Source organism: Dermacentor variabilis, chromosome 10 (genome assembly GCF_050947875.1).
Source record: "Dermacentor variabilis isolate Ectoservices chromosome 10, ASM5094787v1, whole genome shotgun sequence".
Taxonomy (NCBI): Eukaryota; Metazoa; Arthropoda; class Arachnida; order Ixodida; family Ixodidae; genus Dermacentor; species Dermacentor variabilis.
The window spans coordinates 36,889,036-36,914,495 of record NC_134577.1 but is presented as its reverse complement, the minus strand read 5'-3'; the positions used below and the strand labels follow the sequence as shown (position 1 = coordinate 36,914,495).

At 48.0% G+C, this 25,460-nt stretch overlaps 1 protein-coding gene across 2 annotated transcripts in view; it reads left to right on the top strand.

Moving 5' to 3' along the window:
- The first annotated feature begins 8,055 nt into the window (after window positions 1-8,055).
- LOC142560331 (putative RNA-binding protein 46) overlaps window positions 8,056-25,460 on the top strand; it is a 65,617-nt gene continuing 48,212 nt past the window's right edge. Inside the window, exons 1-2 of one of the 2 annotated variants that reach the window (XM_075672333.1) lie at window positions 8,056-8,326; window positions 21,916-22,870. In XM_075672333.1, coding sequence (XP_075528448.1) covers window positions 8,286-8,326; window positions 21,916-22,870 — 996 coding nt within the window. In that variant the 5' untranslated portion in view covers window positions 8,056-8,285. The remainder of the gene's footprint in view (window positions 8,327-21,915; window positions 22,871-25,460) is intronic. The other variant, XM_075672335.1, reaches the window with a different exon arrangement.

Sequence of the window (25,460 nt, the reverse complement as noted above, 5' to 3'; positions counted from 1 at the left end):
GTATTTCTAAGCGTCATGTTAGAACGTTGCGGTTTAATAGCAAGGAATTGCCGACATTGCTTTATTTTGTCGCCAAAAGATGGCGTCACAATCACTAAATATGTATGTTGTACCCAAAAGTCAGTTTAATTTTTTAAACAGGTACTACTAAATGTGATGATTAGGACATTGCGGTTTAGTAGCAAGAAATTGCCGTTACTTACTTTATTTCGTCGCCACAATCATTAAATCCGTATTTTGTACCCGAAATTTCTTAAACAGGCATTACTAAGCGTGATGATTAGACCTTGCGGTTTAGTAGCAAGAATTTGCCAATACTTACTTTATTTTGTCGCGAAAAGATAGCGCCACATTCATTAAATCCGTATTATAATTTTTACCCGGAAATACCCGAAATTATTTGAACAGGTATCACTACGCGTGATGATTAGGACCTTGCGGTTTAGTAGCAAGAAATTGCCGATACTTACTTTATTTTGCCGCGAAAAGAAAGCGCCACAATCATTAAATCTGTATTTCGTACCCGAAATTTCTTAAACAGGTGTTACTAAGCGTGATGATTAGACCTTGCGGTTTAGTAGCAAGAAATTGCCAATACTTACTTTATTTTGTTGCGAAAAGATAGCGCCAAATTCATTAAATACGTATTTTTACCCGGAAATACCCGAAATTATTTGAACAGGTATTACTAAGCGTGATGATTAGGACCTTGCGGTTTATAGTAGCAAGAAATTGCCGATACTTACTTTATTTCGTCACTAAAAGATAGCGCCACAATCATTAAATTTGTATTTTGTACCAGAAGTTTCTTAAACAGGTGTTACTAAGCGTGATGATTAGGACCTTGAGGTTTAGTAGAAAGAAATTGCCGATACTTACTTTATTTTGTAGCGAAAAGATAGCGCCACAATCATTAAATCCGTATTTTGTACCCGGAAATACCCGAAATTTATTAAACAGGTATTACTAAGCGTGATGATTAGGACCTTGCGGTTTATAGTAGCAAGAAATTGCCGATACTTACTTTATTTCGTCACTAAAAGATAGCGCCACAATCGTTAAATTTGTATTTTGTACCAGAAATTTCTTAAACAGGTGTTACTAAGCGTGATGATTAGGACCTTGAGGTTTAGTAGAAAGAAATTGCCGATACTTACTTTATTTTGTAGCGAAAAGATAGCGCCACAATCATTAAATCCGTATTTTGTACCCGGAAATACCCGAAATTTATTAAACAGGTATTACTAAGCGTGATGATTAGACCTTGCGGTTTAGTAGCAAGAATTTGCCAATACTTACTTTATTTTGTCGCGTAAAGATAGCGCCACAATTATTAAATCCGCATTTTGAACCCGAAAGTTAGTTCAATTTTTAAACAGGCATTACGAAGTGTGATTATTAGGTTGGATCATGCGGTTTAGTAACAAGAAATTATAGATAAATACCTTGTTTTCTTGCCAAAAGCTAGCGCTAACACTAACAAACTCGTATTTTAAACCCGAAAGCAAGTTCAATGTTCTTAAACCGGTGTAACTACTAAGCGTGATGATTAGGACCTTGCGGTTTAGTAGCAAAAAATCATCGATACTTACTTTATCATTGAATCAGTATTTTGTACCTTAAAGTGAGTTCAATATTTAAGGAGGTACTACTAAGCGTGATGATTAGGACCTTGCGATTTAGTAGCAAGAAACTGCCGATACTTTATTTCGTTGCCAAAACACAGCGCCACAATCATTAAATTCGTATTTTAAACCCGAAAGTGAGTTCAATTTTTTTAAACAGGTGGTAGTAAGCGTGACGATTAGGACCTTGCGGCTTATTTGGAAGAAATTACCGATACTTACTTTACTTCGTTGCCAAAAGGTGGCGCTACCATCATCAAATCCGTATTATGAACCAGAGAGTTCAATTTTTTAAGCAGGTATTACTAAGCGTGTTTATTAGGTAGGATCACGTGGTTTAGTAACAAGAAATTATAAATAAATACCTTGTTTTTTTGCCAAACGGTAGCGCTAACACTAACAAACTCGTATTTAAAACGCGAAAGCAAGTTCAATCTTTTTAAACCGGTATTATTACTATATAGTGACGATTAGGACTTTGTGGTTTATTTGCAAGAAATTACCGATACTTACTTTACTTCGTTGCCAAAAGGTAGCAATACAATCCTCAAATCCGTATTATGAGCCCGAAAGTGAGTTCAATTTTTTAACAGGCGTTACTTAGCGGGTTAATTAGGAGAGCAGATAGTAGGGCTAGTTGGTTGTCTTTGCTTGGCATTGTCCTCCTGTCTTCGCGCAAAATTTTTCAGTGGAAATTAGGACCGTGCAGTTCAGTAGCAAGAAATTATTGATAAATACTTTAGATTTTCGCCAGAACGCAGCGCCGCAATCATCAAATTTGTATTTTGGACCCGAAAGTGGATTAAATTTTTGAAAAGTCATGACTAAGCGTGTTTATTCGAATCATGCGGTTTAGTAACAAAAAATTATTGATAAATACCTTTTTTTTCGTCAATATGTAGCACAATCATTGAATCTATATTTTGTACCCGAAAGTGAGTTAAATAAGGATCATGCGGTTTAGTAATAAGAAATTATCGATAAAAACTTTATGTCTTGGCTAATATATAGCGAAATAAAAGCACGTATACATCTGTACTCAAATTTTGAATTAGGGAGTATCGTAATCATCAGCGATTTTTTTTTTTCTTAAGCAAGAGCAGATGGGAAAGCGCTCTGCCCTGACGGACGCCGATCTGACGGGACCGGACGGGGATGATGCCGGCTATGTGAATACGGCCTCACCTTGCTTTGGGTGCACATGAATGAACCCTAGATACGCGGTAAAAATTAATCCGGAACCTTCCACTACATCGAGTTCCTCGTATCCCGTTGTGCGTATTGCGTAAGTGCAAGGACACAAACTGTACTTGGGTGTTGCTGGGACCCAAGCAGCTTGCCTGACAATTGGACACCCATAAACAAAGACGATGCCGAAGCAGGGCAACTGGGCGAGCGAATTCTGAAATTTGTAGCATTTAAGAGAGAGAGAGAGAGAGAGAGAGAGAGAGAGAGAGAGAGAGAGAGAGATAAATTCTAGCAATTATGGGAAGCAGAACTTCTCGGAAACATTATCCTCGTTAATATTGCGATATTAGTTTGATTATTATTGGAAAAGAAATGAAGGTGACTTTTTCGCATTTCGCGCCGAAACATCAGTGATGGAACGTCACTGTGAAGTCACGAGTTTGAAGTTCTTTCTTTTTGTGTATTTGGGCCATGTTGGCCCAGTAAAGGTTCTCGTAACTTGCCATGTTCACAATATCCTGGGTCCTTATTAAGGACATGCCGATTCGTAGTGATGAACAGTTAACTAGACCCCATGAGACGCCATGAAAATCCATGACGTCACGACAAGGCGATGCGGGAACTTCCAAGGCTGTCGTCGCCACTCGTCCACTAGTGCCGCAATTCTGCGTTACCACGCATTTAGACAAAAGCTCGCGGGCTAAAACTTCCTCTTCATGGCCGAGCGTACGAAGAACACACTGCTAATATTATTCCGGAAAAAAAATTCGTTCGCGTTGTGCCCAGTAAAACACACACACACACACACACACACACACACACACACACACACACACACACACACACACACACACACACACACACACACACACACACACACACACACACACACACACACACACACACACACACACACACACGCACGCACACACGCACGCACGCAAGGATTGTAACGTTAGTAACAAACCAGTAGAGCGCCTTTCTGATGCTCAAGGCGAACAGCGACATATGCTACTCCCGAGCTGGGGCTTCCCATGGGATTAGAGTCCAGTGATTCTTCCCTGGTCGGCCTACAGTGACCCAGCGTCTATTGCGGAGGAGAATAGCGAAGGTGGCGATATAGCATGCCGTAGAAGTGCTCATAGATTTTTCTACAATAATTACTATTGTATGAAACCCTATGGCATAATGTGCGAGCTTTCCAGCGCGGTAGCGAACTTACTTGCTGTGGAACTCTACGGCCATCACAACTTCACGTAATTGCCATTAAGTCTACTCCGAAACACATGTTTATTTTTTTATTTTTAGTATTTCAAAATGCTTTAGTTTGTGGTTAACGAGGCCTTCGAAATTCCTTATTGATTCTTTAAAACAGACAAGCGCGCATTTGTGTTTTGACGCTCAATTCACTATATACGAGCTGCGTTATAATTTTATAATTACATCAAGGTTAAAACAGCTCCAAAGTACACGACGAACGAATTTTTATTAAATTTAAAACCATACATGTGGCTCGCGTAGCTATCCTTTACAATTAAGGCCTCCTTTCTTTTTCTTTCTTTCTTTCCTTATTTCGCCAGGTTTTGTCATATTTTGTGATCATGTTACCCTTATGCACACTTGTCGCAACCAAAATATGAATGGCATTTGACCACAAACCATGTAAAACTACTTGATATGCGATATGAGGTATATAATTATATTATTGATTTCATCTGTTAGGCTTCAAGCGCCAGAAATGCGTAGTAGTGATGCACTGCGCCAGGTAAACGCCTTGCGGGAGCGCTAATTACTGATATTAGTTTTGGCTTTGTTTTCTCGCGTGTCCAACATTCCTTTCGAAGCTATATGTATGCCTCTAGTACAGTCATTGGACCGGAAAGGGTATTGGGGGTGCGCTCCACCACTGGAAAAGCTGGCGCCACCGTCGGCGTGACGTGTCATGAGGGATCACGTGGACACAGCGGCCGCGTCGGCTGCTTCCGAAGCGCCGAAGCGAGCTGAAAACTAAAGTTTAAAGTCCTACCTGCGCCGCGGTTCTGATTAAGTGGTGAGGCTTTACCGCATTGGGTGTCTGCTTGACAACATTTGGAAGTACTATAATAGGTAGTGGCTGCCTTTGGAGGCGTGCAGCATGGCAGGCTACTGCTCGGTGCCGCAGTGCCGGACGTACGTAACGGAGCCCGGTGTAATCCTTATTCACACGAAGCCGCAGGGCAAGGAGCTGCGTGAAGCTTGGCTGGCGAAACTTAGAACCGGCACACAGCCATCGGCTACAACTCGGGTATGCAGCAAGCACAGACGCGAGGAAGATTTCTGCTACGGAGCCGGGGTTGCGCGATGTTCGGTGAGTAGACGAAAACGTGCACTGAGACGCTCGACCGCGCCCGGCTGCCCGGCTAATGTCATGACGGTTTGGTCTATTAACTTGTTGATGCTAGATACTGGCAAGTTCACTCGAACGGAAAGGGAGCGGTAAGACGTACATTAAGAAAAGGCATGTCATATGGGGCCCTATAACGTAAAACTATTCCAATATGTTTCTATTCCAATCTCCTGACGTCAAATTTGCGTAACCACCGACGCAAGCACCGGGCGGTCACCCACCGGGTTGTCTGTAAAGACCAATCAAACACTCTCCTTGTTCATAGGAGGTCACTTTTCTTTGCTTTAAAAACGAATAACATTGCCTACACTGAGCAGGCTTGTCGTATTTAATTGGCTGACAAGAGGCGAGGAGAACGCTCAAGTGGAGAAGGATCCGCTGGGGCAGAGCCACTGCACTGAAAATCGATAACCGGAAAAAGAGGGTGGTGCCGGCGTCTGCGATTGGTCGGCTTTCCCTTACTTACCTTGTGGTGGCTGGCCGAAAATCGCGGCGGCATGCAACGGAAGCTTAAGAATGACGCTAAACCTGACCCTCAGCAAAGAAGAGTTGGCAGAATGAGGTGGTAAATGTGCCGAAAGTGCTCGAAAACGTTACACGGTCACGCAAGAAGTTTTATTATACGCAAATACACCCATGCTCTCCGGCAAGTGCGAGTAGCCAGCGTCTTAGTGATCGACGGCAGCCATCTTTTATTCCTTTCGGAACGGGGCAGCCTGGGGCTATTCCGAAGAAAATTAAGTTTTGTTCGGCATATTAATGCATCTTTATCGCGTACACGTCACTTTGACGCGGTGAGATTGTGCGGTTCTGTGACGTCGGGTGACAGGCAGGTGAAGTGGGTGCAGCCCGGAAACTTTTTACCAATAGTCGAGGGCTGATGGCGAAAAGGGGTCGAATCAGAAATAACCGTTTTTCTTTTTTTCTGTCAAATCATGCATAATCAGTGTGTACACATCATATCAGATGGGGAGTTACCGCGGTTTTCGTGACGTCGCGTGGCAGGCAGGTGAAGTGGGAGTGGTCCAATAAAGTTTTTGACCAATCAGGGAGGGCTGATTGCAGAAATGGAATAGAAAAGTGGAATAGTTGTACGTTATAGCGCCCATGGTCATGTTTGTGTTATGAATTAATGCACTGGATTACGAAAAATAAACAGAGGGAAATCGCACGCTGAGAAGACCGAGAAACATACTGTGTGACGCAACTTGAGAAATAACATTGAAATGTCCAAGAATTTAGGAGACAAAAAAAAAATATTGAATCGTCGCGACGGCACATCACAGTCGCCGTAGGCGTCGAAGTCTCTATAACGAAATTATTTTTGAACAGTTCTGATAGCGTCCACGCAACAATGGTTGCTAGCGTGCTGTCATATGCTCATATACTGCGGCATAAAGCTCACGGCACGGTTTACAGGCTCGCCTGCATCCATAAAGGTGGCTTAATTCAGGCTTTGAAATTTACGTTTGGGACAAAATCATGCTTAGGAACCGTGTACAGAGCGATCGCACCTCTCAAACTATTGCGGTTACGTGCAACAGGAGTTCCAATCAGAGTTTCCTCGAATAGCAAAGTTTTAGAGCATGCAGAAAAGAAAAAACGATAAAAAAACGAGGACAGCTTCTAGACAATAACACAGATTGCCGTCGTTATTCTTTTGCTACGCTAAAATATTTCCCTTTTCACTAAATACCTACTCGTTCAAGACATACGCTTGTACAGGTTACAATTCATGCTGATAGTATACGTTGAGAGAGCGTAACCATTTATTTCAAATCAACAAGATTTGAGTCCGGCGTCTTTTTAGTGGGTCTGGGCACCCGCCGCGGACGCGGTTCCGAGACCTTGTCCCGAAGCGGCTTCCTCGGCTCGCTGGACGGCCCAGAGTTGTGCTGTCAGGTCAGAGCTGAGCAGTGCGGTCATCCAGCGTGACTGGAGGCTGGCGGTGGAAGAGACGGAGGGGTCGGCACTGCCCGACTTGTTTGTTAGGTCCCGACACTCCCATAACATGTGATTTAGTGTGGCAACCTCGCCAAGAATGTGAGTTAACAAGGGTTAAAATATTTTAACTAACACGGAGCTATCCGCAGCAGCAGGGTCTCTCATCGTTCTGTACAACAGATGCGTAATTTAGCCACAACTGGTAAAAACCTAACTTGGACGAATTTCGACGGACTGCAAATTGTTCACGGGATTACTCATCCAAACGAAACCTAAACGCACAAGATACACAAGCTTTCAGCGAGGGGGGCGATGTCATGAATTGTTCCCTGGACCAGGTATGTTGTTCAATCAAGGGGCACACCACCGTAAAATGTTATAGTAATTTCAACACAGCGTTCTTTTTCCTTTTTTTTTTCGCTGTAGAACGTGCCATCGCTACGCGGAATTCGAAAAACAAAACATGCGGACATGAATATATAGATAGATGTTAGGAGTATCTCCTTTGAAACGCCATAATAGATTTATTTTCATATACCTGGACATATACTGTTACTGCGACATGCTGGCAAAATAAAATATACCCTGGTTTTCGCGCTATTCCCCGCATTGTAAGCATATGTTCTCGAACATTTTGATCTAGCCTCGAACAGACTGCGCCTTGAAGTTATCCTAAAGCTATTCTCTTTTGATTTTATTATTTCCTGTATGTCCCCAGGGCTCCAGGCTTTGTATGTCGCGTACATGTGCTGCCCCTAACGGTGATTCGATAAACCGCTCCCATAGGACCGCAACTTCCAAATTTGTATAAACAGCTACGTTTCTAAAAGAAATGTTTCCATTTTCTAGTTAGAAGCAGTAAAATGTCACTTCGGTGCTTTTCTTTACTATCTGTGAGCGTGAAGCGAAAAAAACAAGCGCTAGTCGTTGCAGACGTGCTGTAACGCTCATTGTGCATTTGGTGGGCCTGCAACGACCTGTAGCAAGTGTTATGTGTTTGTTATCGGCAGCGTAACTTGCGCATAAGCTTATCTGAGTGCGACTTATAAGCTCATCATTTGAATTAGATCATCAGGCAGCACGTAATTGCAGTTGTCTCACCGTGTTACCGTTATCCGTTTGTGCGCTTCGTTTTTGGCGCCATGCTGCCGGGCAGTTTCACGCCGGACCGTTCGCAACGGGGGTGAGTAGTGACGTTTTTTTTATCTCTTACTTCTTGCAATCAGCAGGCGTTACGAGTTGTAGTCCCCACCATTGAACTATGGGCATTTAATAGCTTGCTGAAGCGTCGTATGCCGCAACGCTGTTAGCTCGAGGCGCGGCGGTAAAATTGAGCAGCAGGACGGACCGCCAAGGCTTGTCCGCAAACTACGCAGTCGTCCGATTCTGGAACCACAGCCGGCTGCTGCTGCGGCGCGACTGCCTGACACAATCATGCCATTTGAAATGAAAGCACACTGGAAGGAATTCTACGTGCAGGTTTTGTTTGTCAGTGCGACTGTTGATTTGCGACGTTCCGCGGTTAAGCTCGTTTTTTCTTTTTTTAATTATGGTGGAGTGATAAACTAGACAGCTTGACGGAGTTTTCCCAGCCCATTTTAGATCGTATGTATGGCGTATGTGCGTGTATGTAAACTTAAGATTCAGCTGTGTACAGTTACAGTAACGATTAATGTTGCCGATTACCTCCGTGACGCTTGTATGAGTGACTGTGTCGAAGCGCTGATTTCGCTACCGTCTGTTCTCAAGCGAAATGATTACTGACTTGCTTCGAGGTGCGTCATAAATAGATACCACCTTTTGAATTAATTGTTACATGTGTTTGCACTGACGATCCTTCTTTCCATACTTTCATGGGCGAATGTTACTTTTGTGGGAAATATGAGAGAGAGAACACAGAACTTTATTTTGAGGAACAAGAACTCATGATGTGCGGAATCGAGTTCGACATGTTAAGCAAGTAGATTTACCGTTTAGTCTCATCAACTACTTTTATACGGGGAATGTGCCTAGCCGCTAAGGTTCTTCGAAGTCAATTCTGACGTTCGATTAACGCTGGCCCGTTAAGAGTCGTGGTGATATGCAGTGTTAGCGCCGGATGCCGTCCCGACGCTTCTTATTTATTCTTTGGCTATCTGATTTTGGACTGGATTTTGTGCAAACGTCATCTGTTCTGGTCTTCAGACTTATGTGACCGCTTCGTTTCTGGGTTCATCGGAGGTCAATCCTTCCTGTTCACTCACACAGTAAATTACGTGGGCATGTTTAACTGAAGTCCATATATTCACTGGACCTGTAATTAAGTGGGCTGGACGCTGGCCCTTTCTCTCGATGTCGTTCTCCTTCAAGACTTCACAGTTGCTCGGGTTTTCAGGCCTTACGTGGCCGCTGCTCTTTGTGGAGTCTGGTCGGAGGTCGATCACCAATTGTCGATCACCTGGATCGCGCGTGTGTGTGTTTTAGGTGAAGATATTTAATCTTTGGCATGAGTATCAGGACGATCAACCTTTGTCGATTAACTTCCATGATTAACGTCTCTTCTTTACATTGTTTGCATTGTTGAGTTTTATTGCGTATTCTTTTTTTTGGGGGGGGGGGCTTATATGACTGGTTTGACATCGATGACCTCGTGTATTGTTAAGCACATTTGAAGGTAAACTGTTGCACGAGCGATCACTTAAGTGCACTAATGCGTGCACTGATCACATCACGGGTAATAATGAAGACGCTTTCGCTGCATGCTTTCTTTTTTTTATTATTTTTTCGCCAGCGTATTATAAGTACGACAGAGCGTAGAAGGATCGCATGACGCACGCGCACTACGTTTTCGCAGTGTCTGGTTGCTTGACTGGGCCTCTGCCACGGGCCTCTGCATACTAACTGACACCGCTAAGACACGTACCGTAGCTATGCCGCCATCCTTGTGACTCGGGGAGTGGTATTTTGTTGCCAGCTCTGCCGACGGCCTCATCACCGTGAAGGCTTTAGTCAAATAGAGGGTGCAGATAGTGAAGAGTTTCATTTGTCATCGGTCGTGCTGCTCACGAAAGTCACGTATCACTCTTGAACTTAGTAAGTGGGTTGAGCAGAGCTACATATGGGCGCATATTTTAGCGCCCCTTACCAGGTCTTGCCATAGGTATTTAAACAGATAAACGTAGCGTACACATCACGCGCTGACAATCGTGTCTGCAGGGGGCGCCGCCGAAAACAGAAGCCTAGAGTTACTGTATATGCTACCAAAGGTATATGCTACCAAAGGTAGCATATACAGCAACTCTACACATACCTTTGGTAGCATATGCAGTAACTCTACAGAAGCCAAACGCCGCACGCCTATACCCTCTCGAGGAGGCTACGCTCCGAGTTTTCGCGAGTCGGTCACACGCACCAGGGCAACACCACGTGGTGTTGACCAAGGCCTCTACGCAAAACGCACTCCCTGCAACGTCACTCACCTGTGACTTCGGTAAACCATCCAATGCGGAACAGGAGATAGCGCCGCCTCGTGCAAGTGCGTCGCGCATTAGAAAAAAAGAAAACGGAGAAGAATTATGCGTGGCTCTGCTGTCGCAAACACCAGAGACCCGTAGAGCTTGGGGAAGGCCAGTAAATGTAGCGCCAAGCCGCACACAAGAGACACGAGCGCCGGCAACCCGTACCTACGGCGTCCGCCAAAGGCGTCTACGACGGCATGTGCTGCTGACTACGGTGCTCGCGATTCGCGTGGCCGACGCCGTAGTTGACGCCGCGGTTGTCTCCACTCTGTACGGAGCGGCGGGCGATGAGGACATCGAGACACCCTAGCAGCCGCCGGGGAAGAACGCTCGGCGAAGCTGAGGACCCCAGCGAGGTTCTAACAGCTGCACTGAAAAAAAAAGAAAAAAAAACATGGGTGGTGGAGCGCCGTGTCATGCATATAGTCGGGCGTGATCATTCCGTGCGACGCCGAGAGAGAGAGAGAGAGAGAGACAAAACTTTATTGCTCAGTTAATCGGAGCTATGGCAGGTTGGGTGGGGCCCTCAGTCCAGGGCTCCACTGGCTCTTGCGGCTCTCTGAGCTTGGTCCAGGAGGGCCAATTGGCTCCCCTGATCATCGCTTGCGAGTAGTGCCTCCCACTGCCGTACGAAGTCCGTGACGCTTAGAAAAGGTGAGTTGACATTGCTTGGCCGAGCCGTGCATTCCCACGTTATGTGGGCCAACGTGGGTTTTGCGCCGCACCACGGGCAGGTGTCGGTGTAATTTGTCGGGTGCTTCTTGTGTAAGAGGTTTAGGTGTGGGTGTGCGACGCCGAGCTACCGTTTTTATTTAAATATAGCTTCCCCGCTATATTTAGCCGACGACAATAAAAATTTGAAAGAGGCATGTCGGCACGCGTACTTCCTTTTCCATTTTCAGGTTGCCGCATGTTAAAAAAAATATTCTATAGGTTAGAGGTTATCGCTAAGCGCGAGAAGTTGCCCCAATGTTATTGCAGGTTCTGTCTGTCGCCGATCCTTGTGCAATCGATTGCATACGCGCCGCCGAATAGTGGTGTACATTCTAGAACTTGCGCGAGCACCAGCGATGTTCGTTGGTGCTGGAATGTTCGTTGAGCCATGTGGGAACAGCCGATGCGCGCGTCTGATCCGCAGATCAGATTTCGACGATCGACGCAGGTGCTCGTTAACTATTGTTCTGCCGTCACTTTTTCTTTTGCACAGGTTCGCCCAATAAAGAGTGTTTTTGCGAACCTCGCCGGGTTTCATATATCCGTAGGTGCTGCGGCCTGGCTGTTCTCTTGCCGAATGAGCCAACCAATCACAGCGGAGTACGCGCGCGTCTGCTCGGTTAATCGGCGAACAAAGCTGGCCGTGGTCTGGGAAAAAGTACAAGTCGAACGCCTTTGTAACAAAGTGTTTGGGAGCCCCCCTCCCCCCCCCCCCCAAAAAAAAATGTTCCACTTCTTTGTAGTAATCGTAAAACGCACGGCTAAAAATAGTACCGGGACACTATTATCCCTTCGTTATACACGTTATTTCGTTGTAGAGGCCCTCGACTTAGTAGCGAATTCAGCCGATCTCGTAGACAGTGCGGGTCGCGCACGGGGTGTAAGGATAGGACTCGCGCGACCGCGGAAAGGAAGACAGAGCAGAATGGTGGAAGCTAGACACTGCCCGATAAGGTAAAAAAAATCACGCAGGAACTCCTCCGGGAGTTGTCTGTAAGTATGCGCAAGCATTGGACGTGCCACTTGCTCATCTCCACGCAGCCCGGTGTCATAACCAGTGTTACGAGACTTGATCCTACCAGTATGAACGACAGCGCTGCGGCGACGCGGAACTGCTGCGGACGGCGGCGCAAGTTGAATCGACGACGCAAGCAAACTACTGCAGGTGGCGTACACCAGGTGCGCTGATGACGCCCCGATCATTATAAGCCGTTATCGCTCTTTACCCCCTTATCCATCTGCGGTGGCCAGTTGTCAACCGTGATCAACCGTACTCCGGCGGCGTATGGTGGGGCCGCTCGGTCCCTGTTTCGAAAAGCGATCTGCGATGGGGACATAGTCCGCCAAGTGCTGATAGCTTCGTGTGCGCTGCGATCTCGTCGCTTATAGTTCGCGCTGAAGCGAGAGGCAGCACGAAGGTGAATTCGCTCGCTGCTGCTCGCTCTATCTCGAAAGCGATCGTCTTACGTGACGGACGGACGGACTTGTTTCCTCGTTGGGTAGGCATAGAAATCGAGGCTGACGCATTAAAAAAAATATAAAGAAAGCGACTTGTGGGGTAAACAAAACAATTGTGCTCTCACTTCGGCGACATGTTTGTGTGAGCCTGTGTGTGCCAGCCACTCCTTCCTTGCTCGAAAGAGGACCGTATGGCGACGCCGTTCGAAAATTCTGAGGCATTACGTGCTAATACCACGTCCGGATTACAATTATGATACCACGAACTGATTATGTTACCTCGACGAAGGCAAATTCCATTATTGAAAGGCTGGCTCGAGAGACCAATGTTGACATTTTCGCTTGAATTGAAAATGAAGAATCGGCTACGTGCTGAGCGAGAGAGGCACCCGCCGTGGTTGCTCGTGGCTATGGTGTTGGGCTGCTGAGCACAAGATGGCGGGATTGAATCCCGGCCACGGCGGCCGCATTTCGATGGGGGCGAAATGTGAAAACACCCTTGTGTTAAGACTTAGGTGCACGTTAAAGAACCCCAGGTGGTCGAAATTTCCGGAATGCTCCACTACGGCGTGCCTCATAATCAGAAAGTGCTTTCGGCACGTAAAACCCCATAATTCAATTAATTTTTTTCAGAGCGAGAGGTGCGCAGCTAGCGAAGCGTCAAACTCTTGCCTTTGCTTCGAGTTGTTGACAAATTCGACTTCGCCCTGCCCCCTGCTAGCCGCCTGGTTATCTCGTATGGTAGAGCGGCTGCCCCGGAGAGGCGGTGGGTGGTCCCGTGTTCCGAGTCCCGGATCAGGGGGAATTTTTCTTCAACTGCGATGCTTTACTGTCGAGGAACCCGCATGGGTTTCGTTTGCAGCAATTAGCTACGTTTGTGTGGATGTCTAATCTTCGTTTTATTAGCTAGCGAAGCGATAAGCGGGTGGGACGGGCGCGTATGCACCCGTGAAAGTTGACCTTGCTTCGGTAGGGAGATTCGCAGTGACAGGCGCTGGCGTCGGCGGAGGAACTGCACGTGGGCTTAGTCTAAGGAAAGGTGCTTAGGTTGGCGCAAATGCGGTAATCTCGTCAGCTGTGGGAAGACGAGTATTCCTTTTTCTTTCTTTTCTCCCTTCCTTTATTTTTTTTTTTTGCGGCACCACACCCTTCCTCGCGCGAGGCCGAGACTACGTGCCAGCTTCGTCCCACGTTCGGGGCCGGAAGTTCGACCACCTCAGCCGTCACCCTTCAGATGCCGATCAGTCCCGTGGTGCCTCATGCTCCCCCGTCCTTTGCTGCGTTCCGTGTACGGCGGTGCAACTTTCAACCCCGTAACGATAATTAACTGCGGTTAGGCGGGGAGCTTTTCTTCTGGTGTTGGGTGGGTGAGTCGGTCGGCCAAAGATGCATCGATAGCTCTTCTGAGGGACGCCGGCGGAAGGTGGGGGGGGGGGGGGGGGGTCCTTTGTCGCGCACAGTTGAGCAAATGCGCGGTTAAAGAGGTTTCGGCGACACCGTGGGTCGTTTGCCTAACGAAGTGAGGGCGAGGTCAGGAAACGAGAGGTGTACACGATAGACGAGAGGTTTTTCAGAGACGAGACGGCGGTAAATGTGTGTGAGTGCGGGGGGGGGGGGGGCGAATTAATCGTGAGAGCCTGGATTGAGCTGATGAATAACTGTGTTTATTGTAATAACTGTGTTTATTTAATAACTGTGTCCAAGTTACACAGCTGTACTGTCTCACTCAGTATGCGCTACAAAGCGCGACCGTCTTAATTTGCTTCGCGCTTTCACATTGTATATATATAGCTCATACTGAGTGCGATATTACGTGAATGCCAATTTTCGGGGTTGCACCGTCGGGTAAGGATTGTTGCTTGGGGCTCGCTGTCTTGGTTGCTTCTGTCGAATAAGAATATCCTAAGAAATATGGCTTCGAATGTCGAATCGAATGCCGAATATTTCATTTAAAAGTCAGGAAGGCAGTAGTAGTAGTAGTAGTAGTAGTAGTAGTAGTAGTAGTAGTAGTAGTAGTAGTAAAGAAATAATTGGCTGTTTTATTATGCTGGTAGTGGAAACGAAGTGAGCAATTTCTTTCAGACCGCCATTAGCTGACGCCGCCGATATAACGTGACATGACGGACGTCGCGTGAAAAACCTTCGAAGCGAAATCTTTGCAGATGTTCCTCGCACTGTGGGAACAGATTCAATTAAACTCCAATAAAACTTGGTGCTGGGCTAGTTGGTAGCGCATTCTTTAAAGCTGATGGTATAGCGCTAAAAGGGGCGAACACACGGTGAATAGACGGCACTAGGACGAGGAAACGCTCGTCCTCGTGTCGTCTCGTCCTTGTGTTCGTGCCTTTTAGCGCTACCATTAGTTTTAAAGAATGATAATAGATGTTCGGTGAAGCGTTTTGCAGGTAGCTGGCTACCCATCTAGCATCGTTTGGAATTCTTGGAAGAGTTGCATGCAGATGAGCCGTCGTGTTTATGGAAGGCAAACAGTTTTGTTTGACACGAGCGTGCATGTGAGGGCAGAACCAAGACGACATCTACGACGACGGTTGTGCGACGGCTTTTTTTTTTCTTTCTGTTTTTAAGCCCGAGAATAAATTCGTTACGACCTCTGGTCCGATTCCGAAGGCGGTACAACGTCGAGCAACGCCTTCGTAGCGGTAATGATCTAATGCGAGGAAGGGTCTCCCAGTGAAATGGTGGCCGATCCCTAAGACAGTGCAGTCTAATACGGGTGTCGCAAGGCGCGCCTTCGGTCCCGATCGAGATCGAATTTTTTCGGTCGCTATTGGCTCCTTTGCTCAAGCTACGATAGTCAGCCAATCGCGGTCGAGAATCTCGATCAGGCTCGATCGTGATCGAAAGTGCGCTGCGCACCGTGACACCGGCATAACGCAGCGTCTGAATGCGCTAACTGCCACGAGGCAAGGATCGGAGAAACTCACACGCTTCCGAAGCAAGGGAAACACGGTGGCAGGTCGGATGCGAGGAATGGGAGCTAGAAATGAAATGTTAAGCAAATATTTGAGAGCGGGCTCGTTGGTTTTCCATGACCGCTAAACGTTAAGCGCAAAGGAGACGACAGGACAGACACGAACTATAGCACGCACGCGCGCGTTTATGGCTCGTGCTATGCGGGACGCTTCGCACGCGACAGTTGTCTCTAAAGAACCGGTTGGCGTTGGCACAAGCAAGAATAAGCATGTGACTGTATGGGTATTCGAAACGCTGACTCCCAAACACGATCGGTTAACGCTCATTTCGTTGACAACAGAGACTTTCTCGTACACCCAAGGGGCTTAAGAGGAACTGGTTCATATGCCTTCATATTTGCGAAACCTTCTACGACTAGAAATGTTTGCCCTCCGTACATTGCACTGATTTATGTCAGAACCGAAAGATTGAAACATAGCCTCTTCCTTCGTGCAATCTAATGTTGGGAATATGTTGCCGGTGACGCTAGGTCCTTGTAGCTGCTATTGACAGTTTGGTGGCATTGTCTTTACGTTTTGATTGAGTATTTCGCAATGTATGTCTTTATCACCCTCCTGCGATAACCCTTTACCCTTTCTAAAGGGTTGCAGTATGTATAAAGAAAAAAGAAAAAAATATCTCCTTACACAGTTGCAAGTCCATAAGTGAATATAGCAAGCCTTATACAGGCAGGTGTATGTGTGAACGTGTTATACTTGCAAGTCTATGTTTTGTTACACATTAATGGAATATCGAAAAAGAAAAAGAAAAAGGGCCTATTGGAGCATCGGGCTGATGCGCTCGGCGTCAGAGGTGCGATGCCCACTATCGGACCCCTGAATTGTTTTAATGAAATACCCGAATTATTTCTTGAACGAAGCGCGCCGTTACAGGAAGCTACCTACTTGGCGCAAGGTTCCCCGGATAATCCAACGAATACTTTGTATTAAAAGCGACGGCAGGGCACAGAGCTACACTCTCCGCTACTGTTTTTTAGGCCGGATGGCCTGTCTGTCCTGCTCCGTCCTGTTGAAATTCATTAATCCGCAACATAACGGCAGTCGCTTTCCCTTTTCCCCGAATCTCTCGCTCTATACGTCACTTTTCGTTCACCGACTAGCCTGCAGCAAGTAAATCCGCTGCCCCTAAAACGAATGCTGGCAAAGTTAACCGGGGAAAGCTTGTTATAGTTAGCTGATATGACACCTAGATTCGTAAGTATACATAGTATAGTGTCCGCGTCTCCAAGTAATCTTGCTAATGTGCCAATTACGCCATCGGCTGCGGGAAATGTTTAATAGGTCCGTTCTGTTTCAGCTAAAACAAATCACCATGCACGCCCACGCTATAACAGAAACGAATAACCGCGGCTAGATCAATGAGTTCGAGTACCATAGTGCATGGTCACGATTCAGCGCTTATTTGCACCAACTGCACCATATTTCACCCGCCGCGGTGACTAAACTGGCTATGAGGCTGCGCTGCTGTGGCAGTGCGAAGTCGCGGGTTCGACTTACGGCCGGGGCGCGGCCGCATTCCGATGCGGCCTGAGTGCACCGTGCGCTGCCATCATAATGAATTAAAGGTCGTGTGTCACGTGACTGGTCAGCTGCCTTGCGCGGAGCTTGCTTCGCGGAAAAAAACTCCTGTTGCTGACGTTGCAGGCGTCGTTGACAGACGCCGGAGGTTGGTCTCGCAACGTGTTCTGCGAACTTTTACCCCGGCAGTAACGTAAGTGCGCGCAAGGCCAGTTGCGCTTCCGCTTTGGTGACCTTAGAGCGAGAAGGAAGAAAAAAAAAAAAACTTTATTTAAGGCCAAGCGAGAAGCGATACTCGGGCGTCCATACAAAACGTCGAGGCGTAATAAGACAGGGGCGGATTTATGCGCCAATCCAGAGGGCGGCGGCAGTGTGAAGCAGTCTTCTCTGAATATAGCCACTTCTCTTTCTTTTTTCTTTTTTCTCTGCAAACGAGCCGGCGGGCGTGGAATCATGCTGCCTCGGTAGGGCGGTCCCGATGATAGTGCAGCCTATATCTCGCCGTTTTCCTAGGCCGGTGACAGCGAATTCTAAAATTATGTGCCGCAGCGCCGACGGACCATGTACCACTGGGATTTTGTTTGCGTTCGGTGTTATACCTTACCATTAGAAACACTGCAGTGTAAAATAATTTGCACCCTTAAAAGTGAAAGAGGGCGTAAACGGACACCCTAAGGGTGTGAGTTATAGACACATTTACACCCTTTTTCACATTTTAGGGTGTAAATTATTTTACAGTGTGTCTCAATAATGAATGCGAATACCTAAAGCCGTCAAGTAATGTCTACATAACCACTCCTTTTGCAGCTCTTAACAATTACCGCAACATTTGTGTGCGATTTTTTGCAAACAAAAGTTTATTGAGCAGTACGTAAAGTGTAAAGCACGTGTGATTTTCTTTTTCTCTAGCATGAATTAATCGCCCGGCTTTGCAACAGACGACTAGGTTGGTGGGGCTTGTGTCTTTCTCCACGTGATGCAACATGATGGGGCATGCGTACGCTGACGCAAAAACCCGGAGACCACTCAGCACATCCTAGTGGAATGCGAAGGGATTCACCCTGTGAGACCCGTACGGAACGTACACCTTCCCGGAGCGGTTGGATTTAAAGTGGAAGGAAGCATCAGCCGGTCAGCAGTCGAGATAAGCAAGAGAACTTTCGAGTATGAGTGGGGGAAAAAAAAAACAGGAAAGAGATTGATACGACCGGATCCGTTAATAAGTAGCGGTGGAAGAGAAGAAGAAAGCTTAAGGAGAGGTATACAAAAATGCTAGAATGAAAAACATGTATTGACCCTTTTCACGGCGATGCCGTGGGCGCTGCCATGTTTGGTCACGTGGTGCCGCGTCCATTGTTTGCTTCAGCTGCCTCCGTTGCCTCTGTGTTTACAATGGATGTACCTGATGTCGGTGCGGCTATGCAAACCTATGTTTCGGCAGATATCGCAGACGGCAACTGAGTGGACGACACGCGAAGCTTAGGCTACAGCCTCAAAGCACATGTAAGCGCCATCGGAGCTCGTTACGCTTTGTCCAAACGGCGCGAGCAGTGTATAAGGTGCTTGAAATAAAAGTGGGGATAAAAATGTTCTCCAAGCTATCCTAATTTTCTGTTTATGAATTGAATCAGTATCAGTGTGCTTATCTCTTCGTTGTTTATTCATCGAATACATTTAAGCAGCGGCTTGTCAAGTTTCTTACTCAGTGAAGTTCCCCGGGCGGTGACTATATCTGGTTGTTTATTTTCTGCCTGATCGCTCGTGGGTGGGCTCAGTTGCGATAGATTTGTTCTTGCAGGGCACAAGGCTTGTATAACGTAGATGCTATATGTACGCTGTAATAGCTTGTAACAAATACGTATTATCGCTGGTCACTCGCTTACTGTGTGGACCGTTACGAAACGTTCAGGCAGTTCAGCTTCGAACATTAGTATGCTGCCGGTATAGCCGCCGTCACCCATGATTCGACGCATTGATTCAAGCGTGCGCCCGTTCACTTATTATTGATACGTTAGCGATAGAGAGCGTCAGTTTGCGTGTGAGTTGGTGTGTGTGTGTGTGTGTTTGTGTGTATGTAGATAACGTGCGAGAAACTGACTATATGCCAATTAAGAAGCGGCAGTACTCCCTTTGCCATCGTATAGCGAGTGGTACTCACTCGCGCAGATGGTCCGGGTTTGAAGCCTTTTCCTAGGAGGTTATAGCTCGACAATTATAACGCTGGCGGATGAGTGAATTCTTTTTTATCCACAAGGGAAGCCGTGCAACTCGAAGAGCCGGCAACACGGGCAGTGCTTATGTAGCAGCGGTCCGTGAACTTGGACAAACACATTCAATTCCATTCCTTAATATGCCAGTCATAATTTTTGCAGCCACCTACTGCACACCTCTTCAATTCACCGCTTCATATTTTGCAGCATGAATGGAACACAGTGGGCTAGCGAAAATCCAGTTCCATTTCCGACAGCTGATCGCACAGAAGCTGGGCAGAAGAGGTAATGGTTTCGTATTCGTGCGCTTTCGCTGAGGCAACGTGTGGCGCGCCGCCGAAAGCGCCATCTCGTTTCTCTAGAGCAAGCTGTTTCGCGAAAAGGGTCAGTAGCAAATCTTTTTAACTCAAGCAGGCTAGGTGACTGTCACCGCCCAGTTTCAAAGGGGATGGCAATAAATCATCATTGTCATCATCGTCATCACCATCATTACCGCCTACGTGAAGCGCATTGCCGTAGCTCCAGCCGGCACTTGCGACCAGGCGGCGGGCAGAGAGAAAGCCGCAAAAAAAGTTTAAGCACCAACCATTGCTCGAGTGACAACAGGCATGTTTGCTATAAAGCAACTGTATTTGCTATAGGCAACCCACGGTGAGGCAGGGACGACACATTTCTAAAACGCAAGGTTTCTTTTTTTTTTCCGAGGTCATGCTTGCTCTGCGAACTGTAACGAAGGCTATTGTATAACACATACTGTAACGCTCCCGCTGAACGGTTGACGCTCTTGTGGGAAGAAGGAGGGGGGGGGGGGGGCAGGTCGGTTTCTAAATCTACAAGAATCCGCGAAAAGTCGCATGTAGGGATTGGCCTCGAAGTCAGGAGACGCGCCTGCTGTGCTCATGCACTTAGCTATGTGAACATTATCTATCTATCTATCTATCTATCTATCTATCTATCTATCTATCTATCTATCTATCTATCTATCTATCTATCTATCTATCTATCTATCTATCTATCTATCTATCTATCTGCTTTCCCGCCAATATTGGTCACTGAGTGGTCCGTGTTCGAATGGGTACCGCATCGGGCTGCTGTGCAGAGGTTATAGAGGGTTCGAAACCAACCGTTCGGTGGTAGTCTCTGGTTCCGTTGCCGCCCTTTCTTTTAATGCGCTAGCATTTCTCGGGGTACTTAACACACTTTCTGATGTATGTATGTATGTATGTATGTATGTATGTATGTATGTATGTATGTATGTATGTATGTATGTATGTATGTAACCGTTTTCCCGCCTACCTGGGTCACTGGGTCGCGCATCGGGCTGATGTGCTGAGGGAACAGGATTCGAAACCAACCGTCGGACCAACTTGCATGGGTGGCTGAGTATGTGAAAAATGCGCACATACGTGCCGCAGCTAGTTCGATCTGTAGCGCGTTGCATCGAAGGCTTACGTGTTTTCGCGGAGATAAGAGCGAAGGGACCGGAACGTTTAGTGAGAGGCAACGCGGACACTACAGCGAGCGAGATACGGCTCGACATCAAACGACGACGTGTCAACGCAATATCTCCGATCTCCGCGCACTCCTCCCTTCCGTGTGCCCCGCGCGTCCTCTCTCTTTCCTCCTCCCGTGCCACGTCCTTTTTCCAGGCTCCTTTGTCTAAACTGTTTTATCTCTGCGACCGCGGCCGCTTATCGGTGGCCGCAGGTTAGTAAAGAATCCCACCCACCTCTCGGCGCGCATCGCGCTCGTTCCTCCGTAGTCTTTCTCCTTTCACCGTCCCTCCTCCTCGTGTTGACTCCCTCGCCAGCCGTGTGCGTGGGTGGCTGTAGCGTTGCGTAGCGGCAGCGGCGGAGGGGACAAAGTCTCAGTGCTCCCCCTCCTCCACTACTCCCCGCACCCGCTTACACACACACACACACACACACACGCCCCAAGCGTTTGCGTACGCGAGCAAGGGCGGGCTAGTGTATCGGATGGCGAAGGGGGGAAGGGCACGTGGGAAAGGGAACGGAGACGTAACTGTACGCACATCGCGACGGAGGGTAAGCCAGCGGCGATACCGCTGGCCGGCCGGCGGACCTTTGACGCAGAGCGGTTGTAGACGTCCACGGTGTAATATCGCACGCACGCGACTCGGGGCGCGTAGCTCACCTATTTTTTTTCCCCTCGCGTCGCATGCAGTGCTGAGTGAAGCGCGCGACCACAGCTGCGAGTGGAATGGACTTTGCCGGTTTAGCGATCTAAAGAAATGCTTCAGACGGGCGAGCCGAGCTCGCCGTTCGTGAAATCCGCGGCCCGTTTACCTCCGAGTCGTCACATCCGCTAACAGAAAGAAAAAAAAAGACAGAGAAGTCACGTACTACCCTGCAACGTTTGCAGGGGGTCCGGCGAGCGCGGCTACAACAACCGGCAGCAGCCCGGCCACAGAAGACGGCGAGGCGCTTCCCAGCACCAGCTCGTCGGGTCGCCGTTGCACTACTACTACGCCGACGGCTGCTACTACCCTCATCCCGGGGCTATGCCGGAGTCCGGGATTCGCGATCCGACGCAGGGTGACGGCCGAACCAGCTCCGTTGCGGCCGGCCACGAGAGAGCAGGCGGATCGCAGGGCTCCTCTTCCAGGTCCTCGTCTTCGGCCTCCTGCGCCGCCGACGCCGCGTCCACCAGGAAGCCCGTCTCGGTCCTCCCGCCGAGGGAGAGGCGTCTCCTGACGCTCATGGACCGAACGGGATACCCCATGGTCCAGGACAACGGACAGCGGCGCTTCGGGCCGCCGCCCTTCTGGCAGGGCGAGCCGCCCCCGAAGGGCTGCGAGGTGTTCGTCGGCAAGCTGCCCCGGGACTTGTACGAGGACGAGCTGGTGCCCTTCCTGGAGCGGGCCGGCCGGCTGTACGAGGTGCGGCTCATGATGGACTTCGCCGGCTCGAACCGGGGCTACGCGTTCGCCACGTACTCGTCGCGGCGCGAGGCCCGGGTCGCCGTGCGCGACCTCGACGAGCGGGAGATCCGGCGAGGCCGCCGGGTGGGCGTGTGCGAGTCGCTGGACAACTGCCGCCTCTTCGTGGGCGGCTTGCCGCGCGACAAGAGCCGCGAGGACGTGCTCGAGGAGATGCGGCGCGTCACCGAGGGCGTGGTGGACGTGATCCTGTACCCCAACGTGGCGGACAAGACGCGCAACCGCGGCTTCGCCTTCGTCGAGTACGCGGACCACAAGGCGGCCGCGGTGGCCCGCCGACGCATGATCCCGGGCAAGATGACCCTGTGGGGAGGCTACGAGGTGGCCGTCGACTGGGCCGAGCCCGAGCCCATCGTCGACGACGAGACCATGAAAAAGGTGAGTCGTTGGGCGCGTCCTGGCCTTGTCCCCGCGCTCGTGAGGTGCGGTTAATTAATTAACGAGAACTCTCCGGAGGGTTAATAAAAGCGAAAGCGAAATTTGGTGTTTCGGGAGCTGCATGCGCGGAGGTCTCGTGTGGAAACCGCGAGTGCTCGCCCCCGAAATAATCGACTTTGACTTCACATGCTCAAAACTTATTCCTTGCTCTTAGGTTGCGAACAGCGCCAGTTGCCTGACAACGCCAATTTTTCTTTTGGGATGCGTCGTCCCTATTGACGGGTCGCTGTTCTAAATAAGTGCAGCACGAAGGGTAGAGGCCGTGCTTGGTCGCCTTTTGCCTGTCGTCGTGAGCATTGTCGAAAATGCCCGGGGACGAAAGAAAGAAAGTAAAAAAGAAAACCGGAAATCAAACTTTGCGGCAAAAACATCTCCGAGCGTTCACTTGTTTACGCATAACCCACGTCTCTTCCATTATACGGCGCCGGTGGGGCGCTGAGTGAGTGAAACTGCGGTGTAGTTGCGGATGCGTTTGGCCAAACATTGGAACTGCGGGTGACGTGTTCGCGTGCCGTTGGAACGCTAATATAAACGGTTTGACCCGTGGCTGTCGCTGTATCACTTTGTGCCACAAGTAGTGTCGCAAAACTGTCGATATTATCGCTAGTTCCCTCTTTTTTTTTTTTTTGAAGTATCGATAAAAAAAAGCGAGCGCAGCAAAAATACAACGCAAACAGGAAGGGAAGACAAAGGCGCCGTCTTTTTTTTTTTTTTTTGCGGTATGCATCGGCAATGCAAGGCCAACCAGTCCAACAATAAATTCTTTAGCGAAGAAAAAAAGACCGCCGATATATCGATAGCGCTATCATATAGAATTGCGATATTTCGCTATAAAACTACCTATGGTAGTACTATCGATATGACTGCGGCTGTTCGCTTATTTGACAAAGCGATCGATAGTTTTATCATTCTTGGCTAGTGATAGCAGAGATATTGCGATAAATGGAAAAAAAGAACACAGTAACTCGAGTTCACTCATTTAAGAGCAGGGGAACGTCGCCAAGTTAATGTTGCAATGTCTACGTGAGGTATGTCGCATGATTTTGCATTAGCGGTAGTGCTCGCAGTATAGTATTATAGATATCAACAGTGCGCTCTCAATAGTATTATTGATGGCGCGCTATCGATGGTAATATCGACAGTAATACAAAAGCTCTTCACTACTTGCTCCAAGTACACTGAATCGCATCATTCGTAGAACGAAGCACTTAATCGCAACCTCCGTTTTTCTCTCTCCTTTTTTTTTTTACGAGTAAGTTGCCACGCTAAGTAGTCGGAACGTAAAGTGTTGTTTAGGTACATCGCTTCAATTGGAAAAGATCAAAAATCGTAACAAAGCACGGCTGGTCATTGCGGTATGCAAGTCGAGGCATTGCGAGACGATATAGCTTTTGAGTTTAGAGGAAGCGGATTTGAATCGCCAGAGAAGAACCGACTCCACTTATTTGAACTTGAAACGTAAGGGAAGCACGAATGAACTTGGGAGTGTGGTGTGTTTCCCTTTCAGCATAGGTGAAAAAAGGTACATTTTAGCACAAAGTTGCAATTAATTATACAATACGAACGCTCTTGATTTCAATTTCGATGGTGCGACCATCTCGACGGAGAGTGACTTATACCGAAGATTGGCGCAATTTATTTAGCGGCATGGTTGAAAGAAAGGTTACCAAAACCGCAGAAGATCGGAAATAGCGAACGCGAGGCGCGTCGAATCGTTTCTGCAAGCGTGCTGAATCGCGTGTCTGCCGGGCTTTTCGCTTGTTTGTGTGCAAAAGTAATAAGCATGCAGTGACCCAACAGTGGTGGTAGAACAAGAGACGTGCCAGGCTGAAGCCAACGTTTCGACCAGGGGACCTCGTCTTCGTCGGGACCCAGACAGAATTGCCTCGACGAAAGAGGTCTCATTGTCAATAACATTGGCTCCAGCATGAGAACTGCCCCGTTCGACCACATGGCAATTGATCACTTGAACTCTGTTTCTTAATTCAAAACATTTATCTCATGAAGTCAGCCCGCAAGTGATCTGTGCAAGTGGCAAGTGGCTGTGTAAATACAAGTACTTGTTGCCTTCAAAGGCAAACATTCGGCAGAGATTTGCCTCGCTGGGAACAATAACCGTATTAGAGGCTAAGAAAACGCCCAACCCAAAATTTACTTTAAAAGCGTAAAATTTTGCAGATCCCATGCTCTGTGGGAATCGCCGTTATGCGAAGAAATTTTGCAGGTATACCTGGCTAATATATCGTTGTTTGGGGTTCCGAAAACCGTTACCAGATGAACCAACGTGTTTGCGTAAATTTGTGTGTGTGTGTGTGGGGGGGGGGGGGGGTCGGGAGCGTACGATCGTGTGACTACAGCAGCACGCCGACAACCACGTCGGAGACGCATCGTACGGCAAGCAAAGGCACATCTACGTCGACCGTTCGAAGCGAACTTTTATAGATGACGGTTGTTGCGTTGTAGGTTGCGGACGAACGTAAGCGAGGGAAACGTGGATTGTGACGTCATCAGCAACGTGCTTGTTATACAA